General features: G+C 46.8%; 1 protein-coding gene across 3 annotated transcripts in view; it reads left to right on the forward strand.

The window, feature by feature from the left end:
* The window catches only part of usp24 (ubiquitin specific peptidase 24), a 29,677-nt gene extending 14,098 nt beyond the window's left edge, over window positions 1–15,579 (forward strand). For all 3 annotated transcript variants that reach the window (XM_019277678.2, XM_019277679.2, XM_019277680.2), the window contains 41 exons: window positions 77–175; window positions 469–642; window positions 735–820; window positions 1,051–1,159; window positions 1,280–1,426; window positions 1,552–1,649; window positions 1,769–1,864; window positions 1,946–2,168; window positions 2,260–2,422; window positions 2,591–2,752; window positions 2,878–2,948; window positions 3,028–3,188; window positions 3,280–3,341; window positions 3,437–3,628; window positions 3,721–3,835; window positions 3,939–4,083; window positions 4,172–4,291; window positions 4,390–4,515; window positions 5,034–5,132; window positions 5,227–5,309; window positions 5,404–5,545; window positions 5,630–5,749; window positions 5,845–6,059; window positions 7,035–7,159; window positions 7,254–7,395; window positions 7,480–7,630; window positions 7,744–7,839; window positions 8,178–8,281; window positions 8,376–8,489; window positions 9,665–9,872; window positions 9,974–10,063; window positions 10,305–10,407; window positions 10,533–10,651; window positions 10,743–10,856; window positions 10,940–11,005; window positions 11,115–11,181; window positions 11,267–11,345; window positions 11,448–11,523; window positions 12,018–12,104; window positions 12,235–12,345; window positions 12,731–15,579. In XM_019277678.2, coding sequence (XP_019133223.2) covers window positions 77–175; window positions 469–642; window positions 735–820; window positions 1,051–1,159; window positions 1,280–1,426; window positions 1,552–1,649; window positions 1,769–1,864; window positions 1,946–2,168; window positions 2,260–2,422; window positions 2,591–2,752; window positions 2,878–2,948; window positions 3,028–3,188; window positions 3,280–3,341; window positions 3,437–3,628; window positions 3,721–3,835; window positions 3,939–4,083; window positions 4,172–4,291; window positions 4,390–4,515; window positions 5,034–5,132; window positions 5,227–5,309; window positions 5,404–5,545; window positions 5,630–5,749; window positions 5,845–6,059; window positions 7,035–7,159; window positions 7,254–7,395; window positions 7,480–7,630; window positions 7,744–7,839; window positions 8,178–8,281; window positions 8,376–8,489; window positions 9,665–9,872; window positions 9,974–10,063; window positions 10,305–10,407; window positions 10,533–10,651; window positions 10,743–10,856; window positions 10,940–11,005; window positions 11,115–11,181; window positions 11,267–11,345; window positions 11,448–11,523; window positions 12,018–12,104; window positions 12,235–12,345; window positions 12,731–12,793 — 4,923 coding nt within the window. In that variant the 3' untranslated portion in view covers window positions 12,794–15,579. The remainder of the gene's footprint in view (window positions 1–76; window positions 176–468; window positions 643–734; window positions 821–1,050; window positions 1,160–1,279; window positions 1,427–1,551; window positions 1,650–1,768; window positions 1,865–1,945; window positions 2,169–2,259; window positions 2,423–2,590; window positions 2,753–2,877; window positions 2,949–3,027; window positions 3,189–3,279; window positions 3,342–3,436; window positions 3,629–3,720; window positions 3,836–3,938; window positions 4,084–4,171; window positions 4,292–4,389; window positions 4,516–5,033; window positions 5,133–5,226; window positions 5,310–5,403; window positions 5,546–5,629; window positions 5,750–5,844; window positions 6,060–7,034; window positions 7,160–7,253; window positions 7,396–7,479; window positions 7,631–7,743; window positions 7,840–8,177; window positions 8,282–8,375; window positions 8,490–9,664; window positions 9,873–9,973; window positions 10,064–10,304; window positions 10,408–10,532; window positions 10,652–10,742; window positions 10,857–10,939; window positions 11,006–11,114; window positions 11,182–11,266; window positions 11,346–11,447; window positions 11,524–12,017; window positions 12,105–12,234; window positions 12,346–12,730) is intronic.
* The last annotated feature ends 332 nt before the right edge of the window (window positions 15,580–15,911 follow it).

The following is a 15,911-nucleotide window of genomic DNA, read 5'->3' on the forward strand; positions in this document are numbered from 1 at the left end:
CGCCCTTTGTCGGGTAGAGTTACATCTACAGAGAAAATAACCTCGCTGTGTTTGTGTGTGTGTTTGTGCTGTGCAGACCCACAGTAATGAGACAATAGGAAGTATCCGGTGGAAGATTTCCGAGCACTTGAGCTGTCCGGTGGATAATGTCCAGATCTTTGCCAATGACAGTGTGGTAAGTCGTCTGTTCCTCTTTTTGTTTTCACAGTATAATTGTACGTGTCATTCCCTCATCTCAGTATTTTTACTCCTCTCCCAATCATGTGTTTGCCCTGAAGCCAGCACACATTACAAACTACAAATCAATGCACAGTAAATCCGTCTAGGCAGGGTGCCACCTCCTCTTTGTTGGTGGTTTGGTCCGATGCATCCTTTTGTGTGGCGGGGAGGAAACGCAGCCTCAAGCGACCTCTAATCCCTGTTTTTCTTTTCACTCCGTCCCTTCACTGCTCCTTCAACATGTCTTAGTTGACCATGAATCGGGATCAGAAGCTGCTGTCCCAGCTTGGCTTCAGCGATGAGCAGAGTCTAACTGTGAAGAGCTCGGGCACCGGCACTCCCTCCGGCAGCTCTGAGTCCTCGGCCTCCGCCTCCAGCAGTTCCAGCTCGGCTGTCTTCAACTCAGCCTACGCCTTGGAGCAGGTATCAGATATGACTGTACACTTACAAAGCTGTGAACACACTCAGGCTTACATCAGTTCTGACACGCTGTGTCTGTGTCTTTCTGCCTCCAGGAGAAGTCGCTCCCCGGTGTGGTGATGGCTTTGGTGTGTAATGTGTTTGAGATGCTTTACCAGCTGGCTAACCTGGATGAATCCAGGTAGGTACACCCTGTTGACAGCAACAAAGAAAGAACTGTATATTGATCAGCAGATTATGGTTTCATTGTGATGCCATCTGTCTTTGATTTTCTCCTGGTGGTAATCATATTCATATTATAATTAGTGCATTAATTATCAAAGTTTTACTGTAACACAGTGACTATGACATGACAGCAGGCAGCTGAAATCTGTTTTTTCTTGTCTTTTTTATTTTATTTTGAATCTTCAGGATCACCCTTCGTGTGAGGAAGCTGCTGCTGCTGATTCCAACAGATCCAGAGGTGCAGGATGCTCTCGACAACTTTGTTCCCAAAGAATCCAGCGTCTGGAGCCACCAGGTACGTCAGACTGTCCGACCGTGATCAGTTTTCTTCAAGTGGCTGAACGTTGAAGCTCTCAACTCTCTGCCTCTCCTTCATCAGTCTTTATTTTCTAAACTCTGCTCTTGTGTCTTGTAGAAAACACTGTTCCAGGGTACAGGCTCTCGTTCTCCGTCTATGTCCTCCAAGCAGCAGCACCAACCCAGTGCTGCATCCATTTTAGAGTCCCTCTTCAGGTCCTCGGCCCCGGGCATGTCCACCTTCAGAGTGCTGTACAACCTGGAGGTATGCACGCATGTGAACCCCTTCAGACACATCATCTTTCAGCGAATATTTCCTATTCTCAAAGTTGAAAGTTACTGATTGTGACATCTGTTTTCCTCCCTCTCCTCTCTCTCTCTGGGTGTTAGGTGTTGAGTTCAAAGCTCATGCCCACATCGGATGATGAGATGGCCAAAACCAGCAGCAAGTCCTTCTGTGAGAACTTCCTTAAAGCAGGAGGCCTCAGGTAACCGAGAGGACGGAGCTGTCACATTCTGGCACTTATATTAAGTGTATGATTTTATCCAGCATGCCTTACAGTATTTTTATTTTTAGTTCTGACATTTCGCTGTGTTTCTTCTGCAGTCTGGTGGTGAATGTTATGCAGAGAGATTCAATCCCATCAGAGGTGGACTATGAGACCAGGCAGGGAGTCTACTCCATCTGTCTCCAGCTGGCCAGGTAATGAAATGAACACACACTCACACACGTTCAGGTTCACATACCATGTTAGACTTCATACTCCATTGGTCGTGTTTGCAGGTTTCTTCTGGTTGGTCAGAGCATGCCTGCTGCGCTGGACGACGATGTCATCAGGGACGGCGAGGCGCTGTCGTCTCGTCCATTTCGTAACGCGGGACGGGCCGGGAGACAGTTGTCTCTCTGCGGAACGCCAGAGAAGTCCTCCTACAGACAGATGTCTCTGTCCGAGCGCTCCTCCATTAGAGTCGAGGAGATCATACCCGCCGCTCGTGTAGCTATTCAGGTACTCGGAGCAAACACACTTCCTCTTCCAGAAACCAATAAATCAGCACCAACATTGATTTTGTAATCCTCCTCTCTCCTCTCTTTTCTAGACCATGGAGGTTGGCGATTTCACCTCAACTGTGGCCTGTTTCATGCGCCTGACCTGGGCAGCGGCAGCGGGCCGGTTAGATCTGGTCGGCAGCCCTCAGCCAATCAGAGAGACCCACAGCTCTCTTCTGCCGCAGGGCGTGCGCACCAGAGTCAGCAGTACAGGTGACACAGAAAACACACTTTCATGCTGACTGCCTACAGTGTGATAATTATCCCGTCCGACATCATTCCTGATTTGTTGCCAACAGCTCATGGTCGAAGGATTTTCGAGTCCGCAAACAAAAGAAAGAAACAAAAGTAAAACAAACTGTTCTGTGTGTGTGTTTGCAGGGAGTAACTGCAGCTCCAGCAGTGAGGGCGAGACCACGCCAACAGCTTTGCACGCGGGGATATGTGTCAGACAGCAAAGTGTCTCGATCAAAGATGCCATCATCGCTCGCGAGGCCCTGTCACTGCTCGTTACATGTCTGCAGTTACGCTGCCAGCAGCTATGTAAGACTCACGCACGAGTACAAACACACTACAAGCATGATTATTACTGTATATTTCCATTAATAAACGATTAATATGTACATTTTCTTTAGTGTGTAATTGCTGCGTGTGGTTTCTCTGTCCAGGTTCTTTTTACAATCTTCCCTCCGTCAATGACTTTATCATTGATATTCTTCTGGGATCTCCCAGTGGAGAGGTAAACAACACCCTCTTCTTTTTCGCATGCACAGAACAAACATTACAGTGTGCGCACTCATAATCTCTTCCTCTGTCAGATCCGTCGCGTCGCTTGCGATCAGCTCTACACCCTGAGCCAGTCTGACACTTCAGCCTTCCCCGATGTCCAGAAACCCAACCTGTTCCTCCTCTCGGTCATCCTCACTGCTCAGCTGCCACTATGGAGTCCCACGTCTGTGATGAGGGGGGTCAATCAGAGGTAATTCAACAAGAAACACACACACACATACAGATGACTGAAAGCTGCAGCAGAGGTCTCAATGTGTATTGATGTTGCTTTTTCCCCTCAGGTTGCTGTCCCAATGCACTGAGTACTTTGACCTAAGATGTCAGCTTCTGGATGACCTAACCAGTAAGCTCTCAGTCACTTTTATCGACACTTAAATACAAAGTATAGCGTCTTGTTTCAGCCATTAAAGCATCAGTGTTTCTCTCCGCCTCCTGCAGCTTCAGAGATGGAGGTGGTGAAAGTGAGTGCAGCCACCATGCTGGAGGACGAGATCTCCTGGCTCGACAACTTTGAGCCCAGTTGGAGCTCTGAGATGGAGACCAGTGAGGCGGACAACATCCTCCTGGCGGGACACCTCCGCCTCATCAAGACCTTGCTTTCACTGTGTGGCAATGAGAAGGAACAGCTCGGTGAGCACACGCAAACAAACACACATCTGCACTCATTTATCAAGTTAAGAACGCTTTCGTGTAACGTGACGATATGTAACTTTCTTCTTCAGGGGCGTCTCTGATCCAGCAGCTCTTGGACGACTTCCTGTTTCGAGCCTCGCGCATCATCATCAACAGTTCAAATCCCACGCCCTCCCCGGCCCCCAGCCATGACTTCCACCCCAAGTACGGCGTGCTAATCCTGTCCACCTGTTCCATTTTTAAAAGACTGGGTTTTTTTTGTGCAGCTGACAAACCTCCAACATAACAATTTGTCATCTGTCATCAGGTGCAGCACAGCCAGCAGCAGGCTGGCAGCTTACGAGGTGTTGGTGATGCTGGCAGACAGCTCTCTGTCAAACCTCCGGCTCATCACCAAAGAGCTGATGTCAATGCACCACCAGTCTGATCCTTCCCTCTGCAAGGAGTTTGACGTAAGACGCCGACTGATTTTTAAATTACATTTCTTACAATAATACTTGTTGCTTTGTGTGTGAAACTAACTCTCTGAGTCTCTCTCAGTATCTACCCCCTGTGGAGAGCCGGTCGGTCTCAGGTTTCGTCGGGCTAAAGAACGGCGGAGCCACATGTTACATGAACGCTGTGTTTCAGCAGCTCTACATGCAACCCGGCCTGCCAGAGGTACGTGTTTTCTGTGTGCTGCTTACCTTCTGTAGTCACCAGAGGGCATCTGCTGTTTGAGTTTCACACAGTGAATCCAATATGTTTTTGGTTTTAAGGCTTTCCTGTCCATTGAGGATGACACCGATCAGCCAGAAGAGAGCGTCTTCTACCAGGTCCAGTCTCTGTTTGGACACCTGATGGAGAGCAAACTGCAGTACTACGTCCCCGAGAACTTCTGGAAGGTAACACAAGGTTCAGTTTGTCTGTGAATTAGAGACACTGTGATTGTAATGCACTCGACCTTAGTGCTTACAAGGTCATGACATTCACGAATGCTCTCAGGTGTTTCTGCGTCTATTTCTCAACAACACGTTTAATCAGGGAAAAAGTGCATTAATCAAAAAATCAGCCACCTCCACCTATAATGACGCTACGATCAACTGCACCAATCAAGGAACTCCCTGAACTCTTTCAAACACTGTATTGTGTACCAAATCCTGTTTTCTACAGAGTTTAAGTGAGAAATATCACAACACTACTGCTGCTGCCTCTGCAGTTAACAGTAGCTTACCTGTTGGCCTGTTGCCAAACAGTAACACCGAGCACCATCAAAGAAATCCCTGAACTCCCATCCAGTTTCTTCCTTGCTGTAGATTTATCTTTAGTAACATAATAACCTCCTGTGGTCGTGAGAGCAGATCACTACAGTGTCGTGTGACCTAAACAGTTTATTAACTAACTAACATTTGTCCTGTTGCAGATCTTTAAGATGTGGAACAAGGAGCTGTATGTAAGAGAACAGCAGGATGCTTATGAGTTCTTCACCAGCCTGGTGGACCAGCTTGACGAACATCTAAAGGTAAAACTGCTGCACACACACACGCACACATCAATCTTTAAATAAAAAAGCATATTAATGATACTTATTAACGATGAAACTCCTCTTCCACCAGAAAATGGGTCGAGAACAGATCTTCAAAAACACGTTTCAGGGAATCTTCTCCGATCAGAAGATTTGTAAAGACTGTCCTCACCGGTAAGCCAGAATCATTTTCTCTCAGACTTTTGTTTCTTTTTTTAAACACATCGCAGATGTTTGAGCTTCTTTTCTTTCTTTTTTAATCACACAGGTACGAGCGTGAAGAAACGTTCATGGCTTTGAACCTCGGAGTGACGTCTTGTCAAAGTTTAGAGATCTCTTTGGACCAGTTTGTCCGAGGAGAGGTGCTAGAGGGCAGTAACGCCTACTACTGTGAGAAATGCAAGGAGAAGGTGTGTATGTTAGTGTTTGTGCTCGCTTTTGATTCTACCATGCTGACATCACGTGATCTTACAAATGTGTACATGTGTTCACAGAGAACCACGGTGAAGAGGACGTGTATCAAATCCCTGCCCAGCGTCCTTTGCATTCACCTCATGCGCTTTGGCTTCGACTGGGAAAGCGCGCGCTCCATCAAATACGACGAACAGATTCGGGTACGGACTATTTCCGATCGCAGATCACTGGGATACAACTTCAAATCTCAGAAATGTGAATGTGATTTAATGGTTTCTGTGTTGTTGGCGCACAGTTCCCCTGGGTGCTGAACATGGAGCCGTACACCGTCTCTGGAATGGCTCGTCAAGATTGCAGCACGGAGGGCGGCGAGGGGCGAGGCGACGGGACCTCAGGAGGGTCGCCGAGGAAGAAAGTCACGATCTCTGAGAACTATGAACTCGTCGGAGTTGTTGTTCACAGCGGTCAGGCACATGCCGGACACTATTACTCCTTCATTAAGGATAGACGGTAAGAGACACTCCACTTCTCTCATTTAAAGGGTTAAACTTGAAACTTTTATGGTTTCATGTGCTTACCAGAGCGACATCCTGCTTCTCTGATTGTTTTTTCCAGCTCCCAACTTTGCATGAAAACACACCAGTGATTAGTCGAGCACATTAATCTGTTGCTTTAGCTTTCCAGGCAGATTTCAGAAGATCTCCTCGGGGCACACGAGTGCAGCATCAGACTTTGTGTGGGCTGTCCCGGTTTTAGTTTGTAAGCATCTCCAGATGTCTGGCTCGGGGAGGCAGGAATGAAAGTGGAATGTAAAGAGACCACAGGAGTTAATATTTGGCACTCTCCTCTCACTTACCCGCTTGTTCCTATCCCCGCTTAAGAATTACAACAAAGAAAGTTTGTTCTCAGGACGCCGATCAAGGACATTAGACACATTGTGGAGCTGTTCTGAAGTCATTTCTTCTTTGTCAGGGAGAAATCTGTGTGTTTTAGATCTTTTAGACAAGTCAGCAGGCAGTCTGGGCCGTGCACAGGTGGAGACTATGCTCTGGTGGCAAACCTGCACTGCAGTATGTTATGTAAGACTGTAAACTGTTAGGCGAAGCCAAAAATGTCTAAATCCAGTGAGAGGAAAGATCAGAACATTGTGTACATGTTGATTTATTGTTTATTCAAGCATGTGCTGAGTTCTTCTGTCTTGATAATTGATATTATCAGCTTGTCGCAGACATATGTGCTGCTGTTTTCTGATGCAATGCAGAAAAAGATGCTTGTGGTAGTAAATTGGTGCCACTGCAAAATTTATCCAGCAGAGTAAACTGCGATTTTTAAAGTCCTGTGTCAAGCAGCACAGAATAAGAGAGAAGAAGTAGCTGTTATTAATAAATTCATTTTAAGAAAGCAGCCTTCTGATTACCTTTGCAGTCTTCTCCAACATCTCACATCAGCCTGAATCTAATCTGACATTCCTCTTCTCCCTCTTAGTGGCAGCGCCCGCGGACGCTGGTACAAGTTCAACGACAACGTGGTGGAGGAGTTCGACATGAACGACGAAACTCTGGAGTACGAGTGCTTCGGTGGAGAGTACCGTCCCAAAGTTTACGACCAATGTAAGCGACAGGCATAAAGATTCCCTTCAGACGTGTTTCATGACGAGGCAGAAAGTTCATTTGTGGTCGTGTGTGTGTGTGTGTGTGTGCGCAGCCAACCCGTACCCTGACGTGCGGAGGAGATACTGGAACGCCTACATGTTGTTCTATCAGAAGATCAGTGACCAGAACTCACCCGTCCTGCCCAAGAAAAGCAGAGTCAGCATCATGAGGCAGGAGGCTGAAGACCTTACACTGTGAGTGAACCCTCCACATACTCCTCACCATTGCTGATAATGTATCATCATCATCATGAGCGTCATCTCTCCTGTGTTTCCCAGGTCCGCCCCGTCCTCTCCTGACGTTTCCCCGCAGTCCTCTCCTCGCCCCCCGAGGGCCAACAACGATCGCCTCACCCTCCTCACCCGCCTGGTTCGGAAGGGAGAGAAGAAGGGCCTGTTTGTGGAGAAGATGCCCGCCAGCATCTATCAGGTAAAGTGGCATCAAGCTTTACAAGCTGTGAGGAGCATGGAGGTCACACTGAAGAAACCTTCTCTCTGTCTGTAACGGAGGAAGAATCATCTCTCCGTCTGTGTTTCATGTAGATGGTCAGAGACGAGAATCTCAAGTTCATGAGGAACAGAGACGTCTACAACAGCGACTACTTCAACTTCGCCCTCTCCCTGGCCTCCGTCAATGCAGTACGTGCTTCTACTGTCAAACTGAAACCTTTTCAAACTCAGACGATCCATTTCATCGTCTAATATTCAGCGAACTGTTTTGATTTTCTTAAACCATTTTTAATGTTTCTTTCTGATGTTTTTCTCCACACCATAATTGCCTGTTTTTTCATGTTGATTATTCAGACATTGGGAGTGTGATTGGGTGGATTATATGTAATGAAAAGCACCACACTGGCACCAGCAGGGAACCTGAACACATCATTTATTTCTGCAGTATAAATAAATACACGACTGTTCATCACGGAAAGAAACACAGTGACAAGATTTGTGTGTGTGTGTTTGTGTGTGTGTTACAGACAAAGCTGAAGCATCCAGACTACCAACCCATGGCCAAAGAGAGTCTTCAGCTGGCTGTTCACTTTCTCCTTCACACCTACCTGCACACCAAAAAGAAGCTCCGGTATGTCCACACACACATCCGACACCTCAGTCAGTAACGATGAACATCCCAGCAGGGTGTCAGACTCAGTGTTAACACCTGTGATCTCCTGCAGGGTGGACACAGAGGAGTGGATGGCCACGGTGGAGGTGTTGCTTTCTAAGAGCTGTGAAGCCTGTCAGTGGATGGTGCAGTACTTGGTTGGACCGGAGGGACGAGAGATCACCAGGTCAGTGCTCATTGGCCAGCTGCTTGACCTACAAATCACAGATCACATGACATATCTACACGGATAAAGACACACCGCCTCCAGCTGAACCTCTGTCCTTCTACTTCGACTCCCTATGTCTTGCCCTTAGAAACTTAGGAGTCATGATCGATGACCGACTAACCTTCTCTGATCATGTTGCCTCTGTTTCCCGGTCGTGCCCCTCATACCAGATCAGGGGCGTCCCTCTCTGCCTTTTAAAGACCCAGCTCTTCAGAGACACAAGCTCTACTAATAAGTGAACATGATGAATCTTCCCCCCTCTACACAGTCACAGTACTTACTGCTGCACGAACATGTCCTTGTCTCACTGTACCTCGACTGTTTCCCTTTGTGTCAGCTGAACGACTGAATGTAGACACACACTGTGCCACCACATGAGACGGCTATTTATCGTAGTCCGTTATATAACATCAGCTCTGTTGGTTTTCTAGTGGAAAAAGCTCTGACTTCAGCTGGATGCAGTTCCTGTCTGCAGGGAGCTTGGCCCGGCTTTAATCACTGCAGCATTTTTGTAGCTGTCCCGGTGATATGCGATACGGACTTGGCAGCGCGCAGCGTCGCTCCTTCATTCTAATCAATGCACATTGAACTCTCCGACCAGGGTCAAATAATTCCACCCCGCTAATGCTGCAGCAGCCTCTGAAGCTTCACTCGAGTGCACACACTCACTCGAGCTTTGTAAGCGTCCCTCAGTTCTCTGCGCTATGTTCTAATCACGCAAACACGCCGCCCGAGTGCTCTCCAACATGCTTATGACTGCTCTGATTGCAGGAGTACTGTAGTGGATGCTGATCAGCTGAAAGAGCAGGTCACTCTCGCCATGGAATGTAAACATGTATGTTTTTCGAGAAAGGCGTCGTCTTGCACAACTCTGCGTTTTAAGCATGGGGTGATCAGCTGGTCCTCAGACATGATTGGTCGTTGAACATCAGACGTTTGGACAACATCACACCCCGGCCTCCTTTACATACCACACACACACACACACACCTTCCCACAGAGAGGAGATCCAGAGTGCCTGAAGGCCAAAAAGATGTTTACGCTTCATTATCACATGTTCAATTCAGATTCTTGCCTCATAGGTTCAATTCCCGACAGCACTGACATCGATGATCAATATTTCTCCTCTGCAGGGTTTGTCTGTTGGAGTGCAGTGTAAGAGAGGTGAGGGTGGTGGTCGCATCCATCCTTGAAAAGACTCTAGAGAGCGCGCTCCACTTTGGAGACCCGGGATTGGACAACCTGACCGACGCCCTGCTCTCCTTACTGGACAAAGACGTCCCCGAGAATGTGAAAAACTGTGCGCAGTACTTCAGCCTCTTCAGCAACTTCGCTCAGAGGGTAAAAAAAACACAAAAAAACAAAACAAAACACTGTCAGATAATTTACATTCAGACTCTTGTGAATTCCACTCACTGTTTTGTCTTTGTCTTCGCTCTCAGGGTTGCGGTCCTTGCCAGTTGTTGTTGAAACACTCAGCGTATCGCCGGATGCTTATCTTCCTGTTGGGACCCAATAGGCAAAACAACCAGGTAGAACTGAATAATACACAGTGTGTAAAAGTACAACCTGCCACGATTCACACCACAGTGATGATCTACCTTTGTGCTCATTGTCCCTTTATGAAAAAAGCATCCACAAAGTTCCTAAAATGTGAATGTAGTGTTGTTGTTTTAAGAAAGTTTTGAACGTGATTTTAAGACGTAAAGATGATAAATAGTTTGTTTCTCGTCAGTGTAGTTTATTCAAATCTTCCTCCGTGTATCTCAACAGAACCGGCGGTGGAGTCCGGCTCAGGCTCGAGAGTTTCTTCACCTCCACAGCACTCTGGCTCTCATCACTCTACACTCTGACCTCAGCCCACAGCGGACGCAGGGTGAGATCCCAAAAAATCCTGAGTGTGGCACAGTTCATGTTTTTTGTTCCATCCGGTTCTCATCGTTCATCTCTCACCTGTTGTTGTTGTTGTTGTTGTTGTTGTTGTTGTTGTTGTTGTTGTAGCTCCGGGAGGATTTAAACTGCGTCTGAGCGGCGTCACGTCCTCCAACCCGCTCCTCCCCCTCCACGCAGACATCCTGGCCTCGCTCTTCACTCCGGAGGGACAGCCTTACCTTCTGGAGGTAACAAGCAAAGCAAACAAGTCACATGGATGTCAAACTTTGTCACCATCCAAAGGCTCAAACCCTCTTTGTCCTTGTGTCCGTCCACCAGGTGATGTTTGCCATGCGTGAGTTGTCAGGTCCTCTGTCTCTGCTGATAGAGATGGTGACCTACAGTTCGTACTGTAACGAGCCTTTCTCCCTGGGTGTGCTGCAGCTGCTCAAGGTAAAAAATAAATAAATAAACCCGTCAGAGCGACTAAACCGACGTTCAGACAATGTCGTTAAAATCTTCTTTGTGTCTCGCAGACTCAGCTGGAGACAGCTCCACCTCATGAACTGAAGAACGTTTTCCAGATGCTGCAGGAGCTGCTCGTGAGTGACAGTCCTTCAGTTAACTCTGTCACCCTTCAACCTATCGATCTGAATTCAATACTCATCACTCTGATGTGATAACTAACAGCGGTTCAATCTTTCACATCAGGTAATGGAAGACCCTCTGCAGGCCCAGAGACTCAAGTATGCCTTCGAGTCAGAGAAAGGCCTTTTAGGTACGTCTGAGTGTCGTTGTTCAGTTTACAGTCTGTTTGTATTAAATGCATTTCAATCTGAGTGTTTGTTTTTTTTTCTTCTCAGCTTTGATGCACCAGAGCAACAACGTGGACAGCAGACGCTGCTATCAGTGTGTGAAGTTCCTGGTCACATTGGCCCAGAAGTGAGTCCAACAAAGTGTTTAGAAGGAGTACAGTTCACTGTGGGAACTACTTGTTGGGAGAGAAACTGGGAACCTTTTTTTTAAAATTATTTTTCCCATCAGGTGTGCTCCAGCCAAGGATTACTTCAAGGACTTGTCTGGTCACTGGAGCTGGGCGGTGCAGTGGCTGCAAAAGAAGGCAAGCCTCTAAAATACCGTCGCTCCGTACAGCAGAGAAATCTGTTCAGTTTAGTAGTTTTTATAGTGTGGTAGGTGACGGAGAACAAAGATGCTCAGCTGTAATCAAACCTCTTTTACCTGACAAACCTGCACAGGGTGTTAGAGATGAACTACACTTTGTGAATTTTGTCCATTTGAACAGATTTATAAAACAGAAGCTGGATGCCAACGGTTTCAGATATTCCTACATAACTTTTAGCAGTTTCAACTGTTCAGTCATTAGTTTTAGCTCAACTAATTATACGTAACCTACAGTCAGTATAGTGCACGTGTATTTAAGCTCACTGCTGAATAGATTTCAGTCAGAGTTCACAGTTTTGTTACAGCAGACTTTTTATTTTGCATAATTAGTCGACTTACTCCACAATCTTGGTGCACCAGAGAAAAACACGACATATATACTTTTTAATTTTCCTGTATGCTCACCATATCTCTTTCTCTGTCTCCCCTCAGATGACAGAACACTACTGGACTCCACAGAGTAACGTCTCCAATGAAACATCCACCAATAAAACCTTCCAGCGTACTATCTCTGCACAGGTACACGCTGAGACAGAAACACTGATATGACCTCTCCAGTTCCACACACACACACACACACACACACACACACACAGAGTCACTCTGCTCACTTCTGTTTCATCGTGTGTGTGTTTGTCTAACCGTGCAGGACACCTTGGCCTACGCCACGGCGCTGTTAAACGAGAAGGAGCAGTCCGGCAGCAGTAACGGTTCTGACGGCAGCCCGGCCAATGAAAACGCCGACCGCAGCCTCCGACAGGTAAAGCCCTCGGCCGCTCGGCACGGCGAGCTTCTTAAATGACTCACGGCTTCACGGCAGCTCACGCCGGCCAAAAAAGAGAAGAATGGAGCAGAAACGGAACATCTCGTCCGCTTCGTGTCAGGAGCTGTAAAGGCGGTTTGTTACCTCCCACGTTTGTTATTAGCTGCTCCATTCTTCTCTCGAGTCCCGCTGTGTCTGACAGCGAGCCCACGCAACGCAAGAGTCAGACCTGTTCTGGCAGAGCCGTGAATACGACACACACACACACACACACACACACACAGATGTTTTATAGAAATTTTAACCCCACTGTCGCTGCTTGGCACGTTTGATATTTCACAGTTCACGTTTTTTTTAAAAAGGCGCCTTGTGTGTCTCGCAGGGGTCGGAGTCTCCCATGATGCTCGGCGATTCGAAGAGCGATCTAGAGGACGTTGACCCCTAGCTCCTCCCGAACCAGCAGGATCCCTCCGAGAGGAGAGGAGAGGCGGCTCACGGCTCCGAGGGGGCCAGCCATCAAGGAAAGGGCTGCACTTTTTTGCCTCTGATTTGGTTTTTTCCGGGACATTTAGGACTCCACAACAAAGCCAATCAGACACACTCATTCTCTCGGTCGCTACGGCAACGAAGGAGCTATGAATAAATCATAAATTACTTCCTTTCAGAGCAGCCAAAGGCGATGATGGAGATGCATTATCATTAAGGGCAGCAGAGTTGATTACAGTGGGACGTGCAAGAGGAAAAACAGAAAAAAAACAAAAAGAGAAACCTTCCACAATCACGGATGACTTCAGTTTATCCTTTTATTCATTCATTCACTCAGAATGACAGCAAAAGGTGGAGGATGGGTTTGGGTTGTGTTTTAACAATTGTCTGCTCATATTTGCCAATGTATCTACATAGACATATTCATATTGTAAAGATTTGTTCCATAGATGTAATTTCAAGTGTAAGATAATATTTTAAAGTCTCCTGCGCTCTTCTCCGCAGCCACGCAAACGTCGCGAAAGGTCACGTTAAAAGCCGCTCTAGAGGAACTCATCAAGACAGACGTGCGCACCTGTACAGCAACACCTCCGACACATACACACACACACACACACACACACACATGTGAGCACTTGGGGAGGCGGGTGGGGTTTAAGTATGCACTTTATAGTCCAGCCCAGTCTTATCGTGACGTACAGCAGCCACCGGTCGGTTCCTCTAGAGCCTCCTCGCGGTTCGTGTTCCTCCTCTTCTTTTTTGCTTTTAACAACTTTCAGTGCCACTTCCACAGACACACACGGTGAGCCACTCTACCTGTGACTTCACCTTTTACACCTGCGTCACTACAGTGTAGCCACGGGAGGGGGGAGGGTGCAGCACAGGGCAGACGCTTTCCTCGAAACAGGACAAATCTGAAACAAGAGTGCCACGAGCAGCACTCTCACTCTTCTGATTCTTCTTCGCGCTGTCAGTCAGCCTCGTGTGCTGGATTTTTATTCTTCTCATCGCTGTCTTTTTATTTTGTTTTTCTTTGCCACTTTTCTTTGACTCATCTGAGAGAGAGAGAGAGAGGATGTTTAGGGACTCAAGCCTTATGCAAGAAAAAAGCTGATCTGGAAGCGCACGGATCAGTCGCGGTGGGCCGTCAGTGCCGACTGAGGGAGGAGCTCAGGAGCATGTTTTATTTTTAGGTGCCAAGGTTACACACACACACACACACACACACACACACAAATAATTATACAATATGATAGAACTTGTGAAAAACATGCAAATGTGTCACTCACTCCTCCTCGCCTCACTGTTACCTCTGCTTTATCAGGTTTGATTTGTTGTTGTTTTTTCTTTCAATGGACTTTTATTTTGTTTTTTGCTTTTGTCTACCTTTGGAAACACACACACACACACACACACACACACACACACACACACACACACACACACACACACACACACACACACACAGAGGAGCTAAACCCAAATGTACTACACGAGAACTGCGTACATCCACCACCACCACCAAAATCATCGGGAGACTTGAAGTGCCTTAACCTCCCGATCTCCCCTCCCGTCCCACCTCTCTGAACGAGGAGGCGGGTTAACATCTTGCTCCACCTGTCCCCCCCTGAACGTGACACCCAACTGGTGTCTCCTGTGGTCAAGTAGTAGTCACGCCTAGTAGTCACGGAGTGCAACAGGGCTTCTTCATCACCGCCACCCATCATTAGACCCAAAATAATACAGGGAAGATGTCCTCTGTGTGCTGTGACAAAGGATTGTAGGAATGTAACTGTTGTTGATTCTGTGTGTGTGTGTGTGTGGGAGGGGATGGGCGGGTATGTTGCACCCTAAATAAAACAGGGTGTAGGTGACAGGACAGGGTTTTGGTGACGGTGTTAAACAGAAATGCTGCTTCTTTTCACTCTGCACTCGACGCAGACACACTTTGTAGATTCACGCCAGGTAGTTTTAAAGGAAGCCACTCAAGATGACATGAAGCCTAAAGTAGCTTAGCATCTCAGCTTTAACAGGTTTAATGTTTACAGTGTGAGGACCTACCTATTTTTTTTTTTTCTGTTTGATCAGTCCACTCAAAAAAAAAAAAAAAGCCTGAAGAAGACACCCGGCCCATTTTCCTCCTCTCCCTGATTTCACTTAGATGTGGATGTCACGTTTGCATGTGTGGCAGTAAGCGGTGGTGAAGTTTTGTCTTTTCCTGTGTGACAGAGAGAGAGAAAAGAAAAAGCAGCCTCCTCCTCCTCCTCCTCCTCCTCCTGTGTTGTTTGCTGTGTAATTTGGTCATTAGCACTTACTGTCACAAACATTTTCCACCCCACGTCTCTGTGGCCGGTTAACGCCGTCTGATGACGGAGCTGCATGCAGTCTGTGCCAAGCGATACATGACCAACATGAGTCGCAGTCAGCCAAGAGTGTCTCCTAGGTTTGCCCCCACTACTTGCAACAACAACATCATCACCACAACAACTTAAAAAAAAAAAAAGGACGAAAAAACTCCCAAAAAATAAAAAAAATCTTTTTCTTTTAACCCTGGGATGCAGGGAGGGACGGGGGAAGCGCGCGCGGGGTTCGGGATCGGCATCTGTACAGGTTTTTACTGTCATTCAATTTTGAGAATTCACTTCTGCCATCGCAGGATTCTGTAACGCATGTTAAAACTCCGTTTTAATTTGTACATCAGAGTTTGATTAAGGGGAAATTTGATATAAAATAAACTGGAATGCACAACCTTTTGTAAACATTGTTTTTATGTTTGTTTAAAGACTCGTCAGATTATTCCTTACAAAATGTTGGTGCACCTTTTTTTATTTATTTTTTTAAAGGTCCAGTGTGTACGAATACTCTACCACCTCTCAAACCAGCTGTGATAAAAAGCAAGAGTCCATAGTTTGTCTGTTCTGGGTTACTGTACAAACATGGTGGACTCTGTGGAAGAGGACCCGCCCTCTCATTTTAAGACAACAAAAACACAACAGTTGTTATATTCAGGTGATTACACACTAGTGGAAACTAGGGCTGCCACGATTAGTCGATTAGTTACAATTATGTCGACGATA

Source organism: Larimichthys crocea, chromosome XVII (genome assembly GCF_000972845.2).
Source record: "Larimichthys crocea isolate SSNF chromosome XVII, L_crocea_2.0, whole genome shotgun sequence".
NCBI classification, from domain to species: domain Eukaryota; kingdom Metazoa; phylum Chordata; class Actinopteri; family Sciaenidae; genus Larimichthys; species Larimichthys crocea.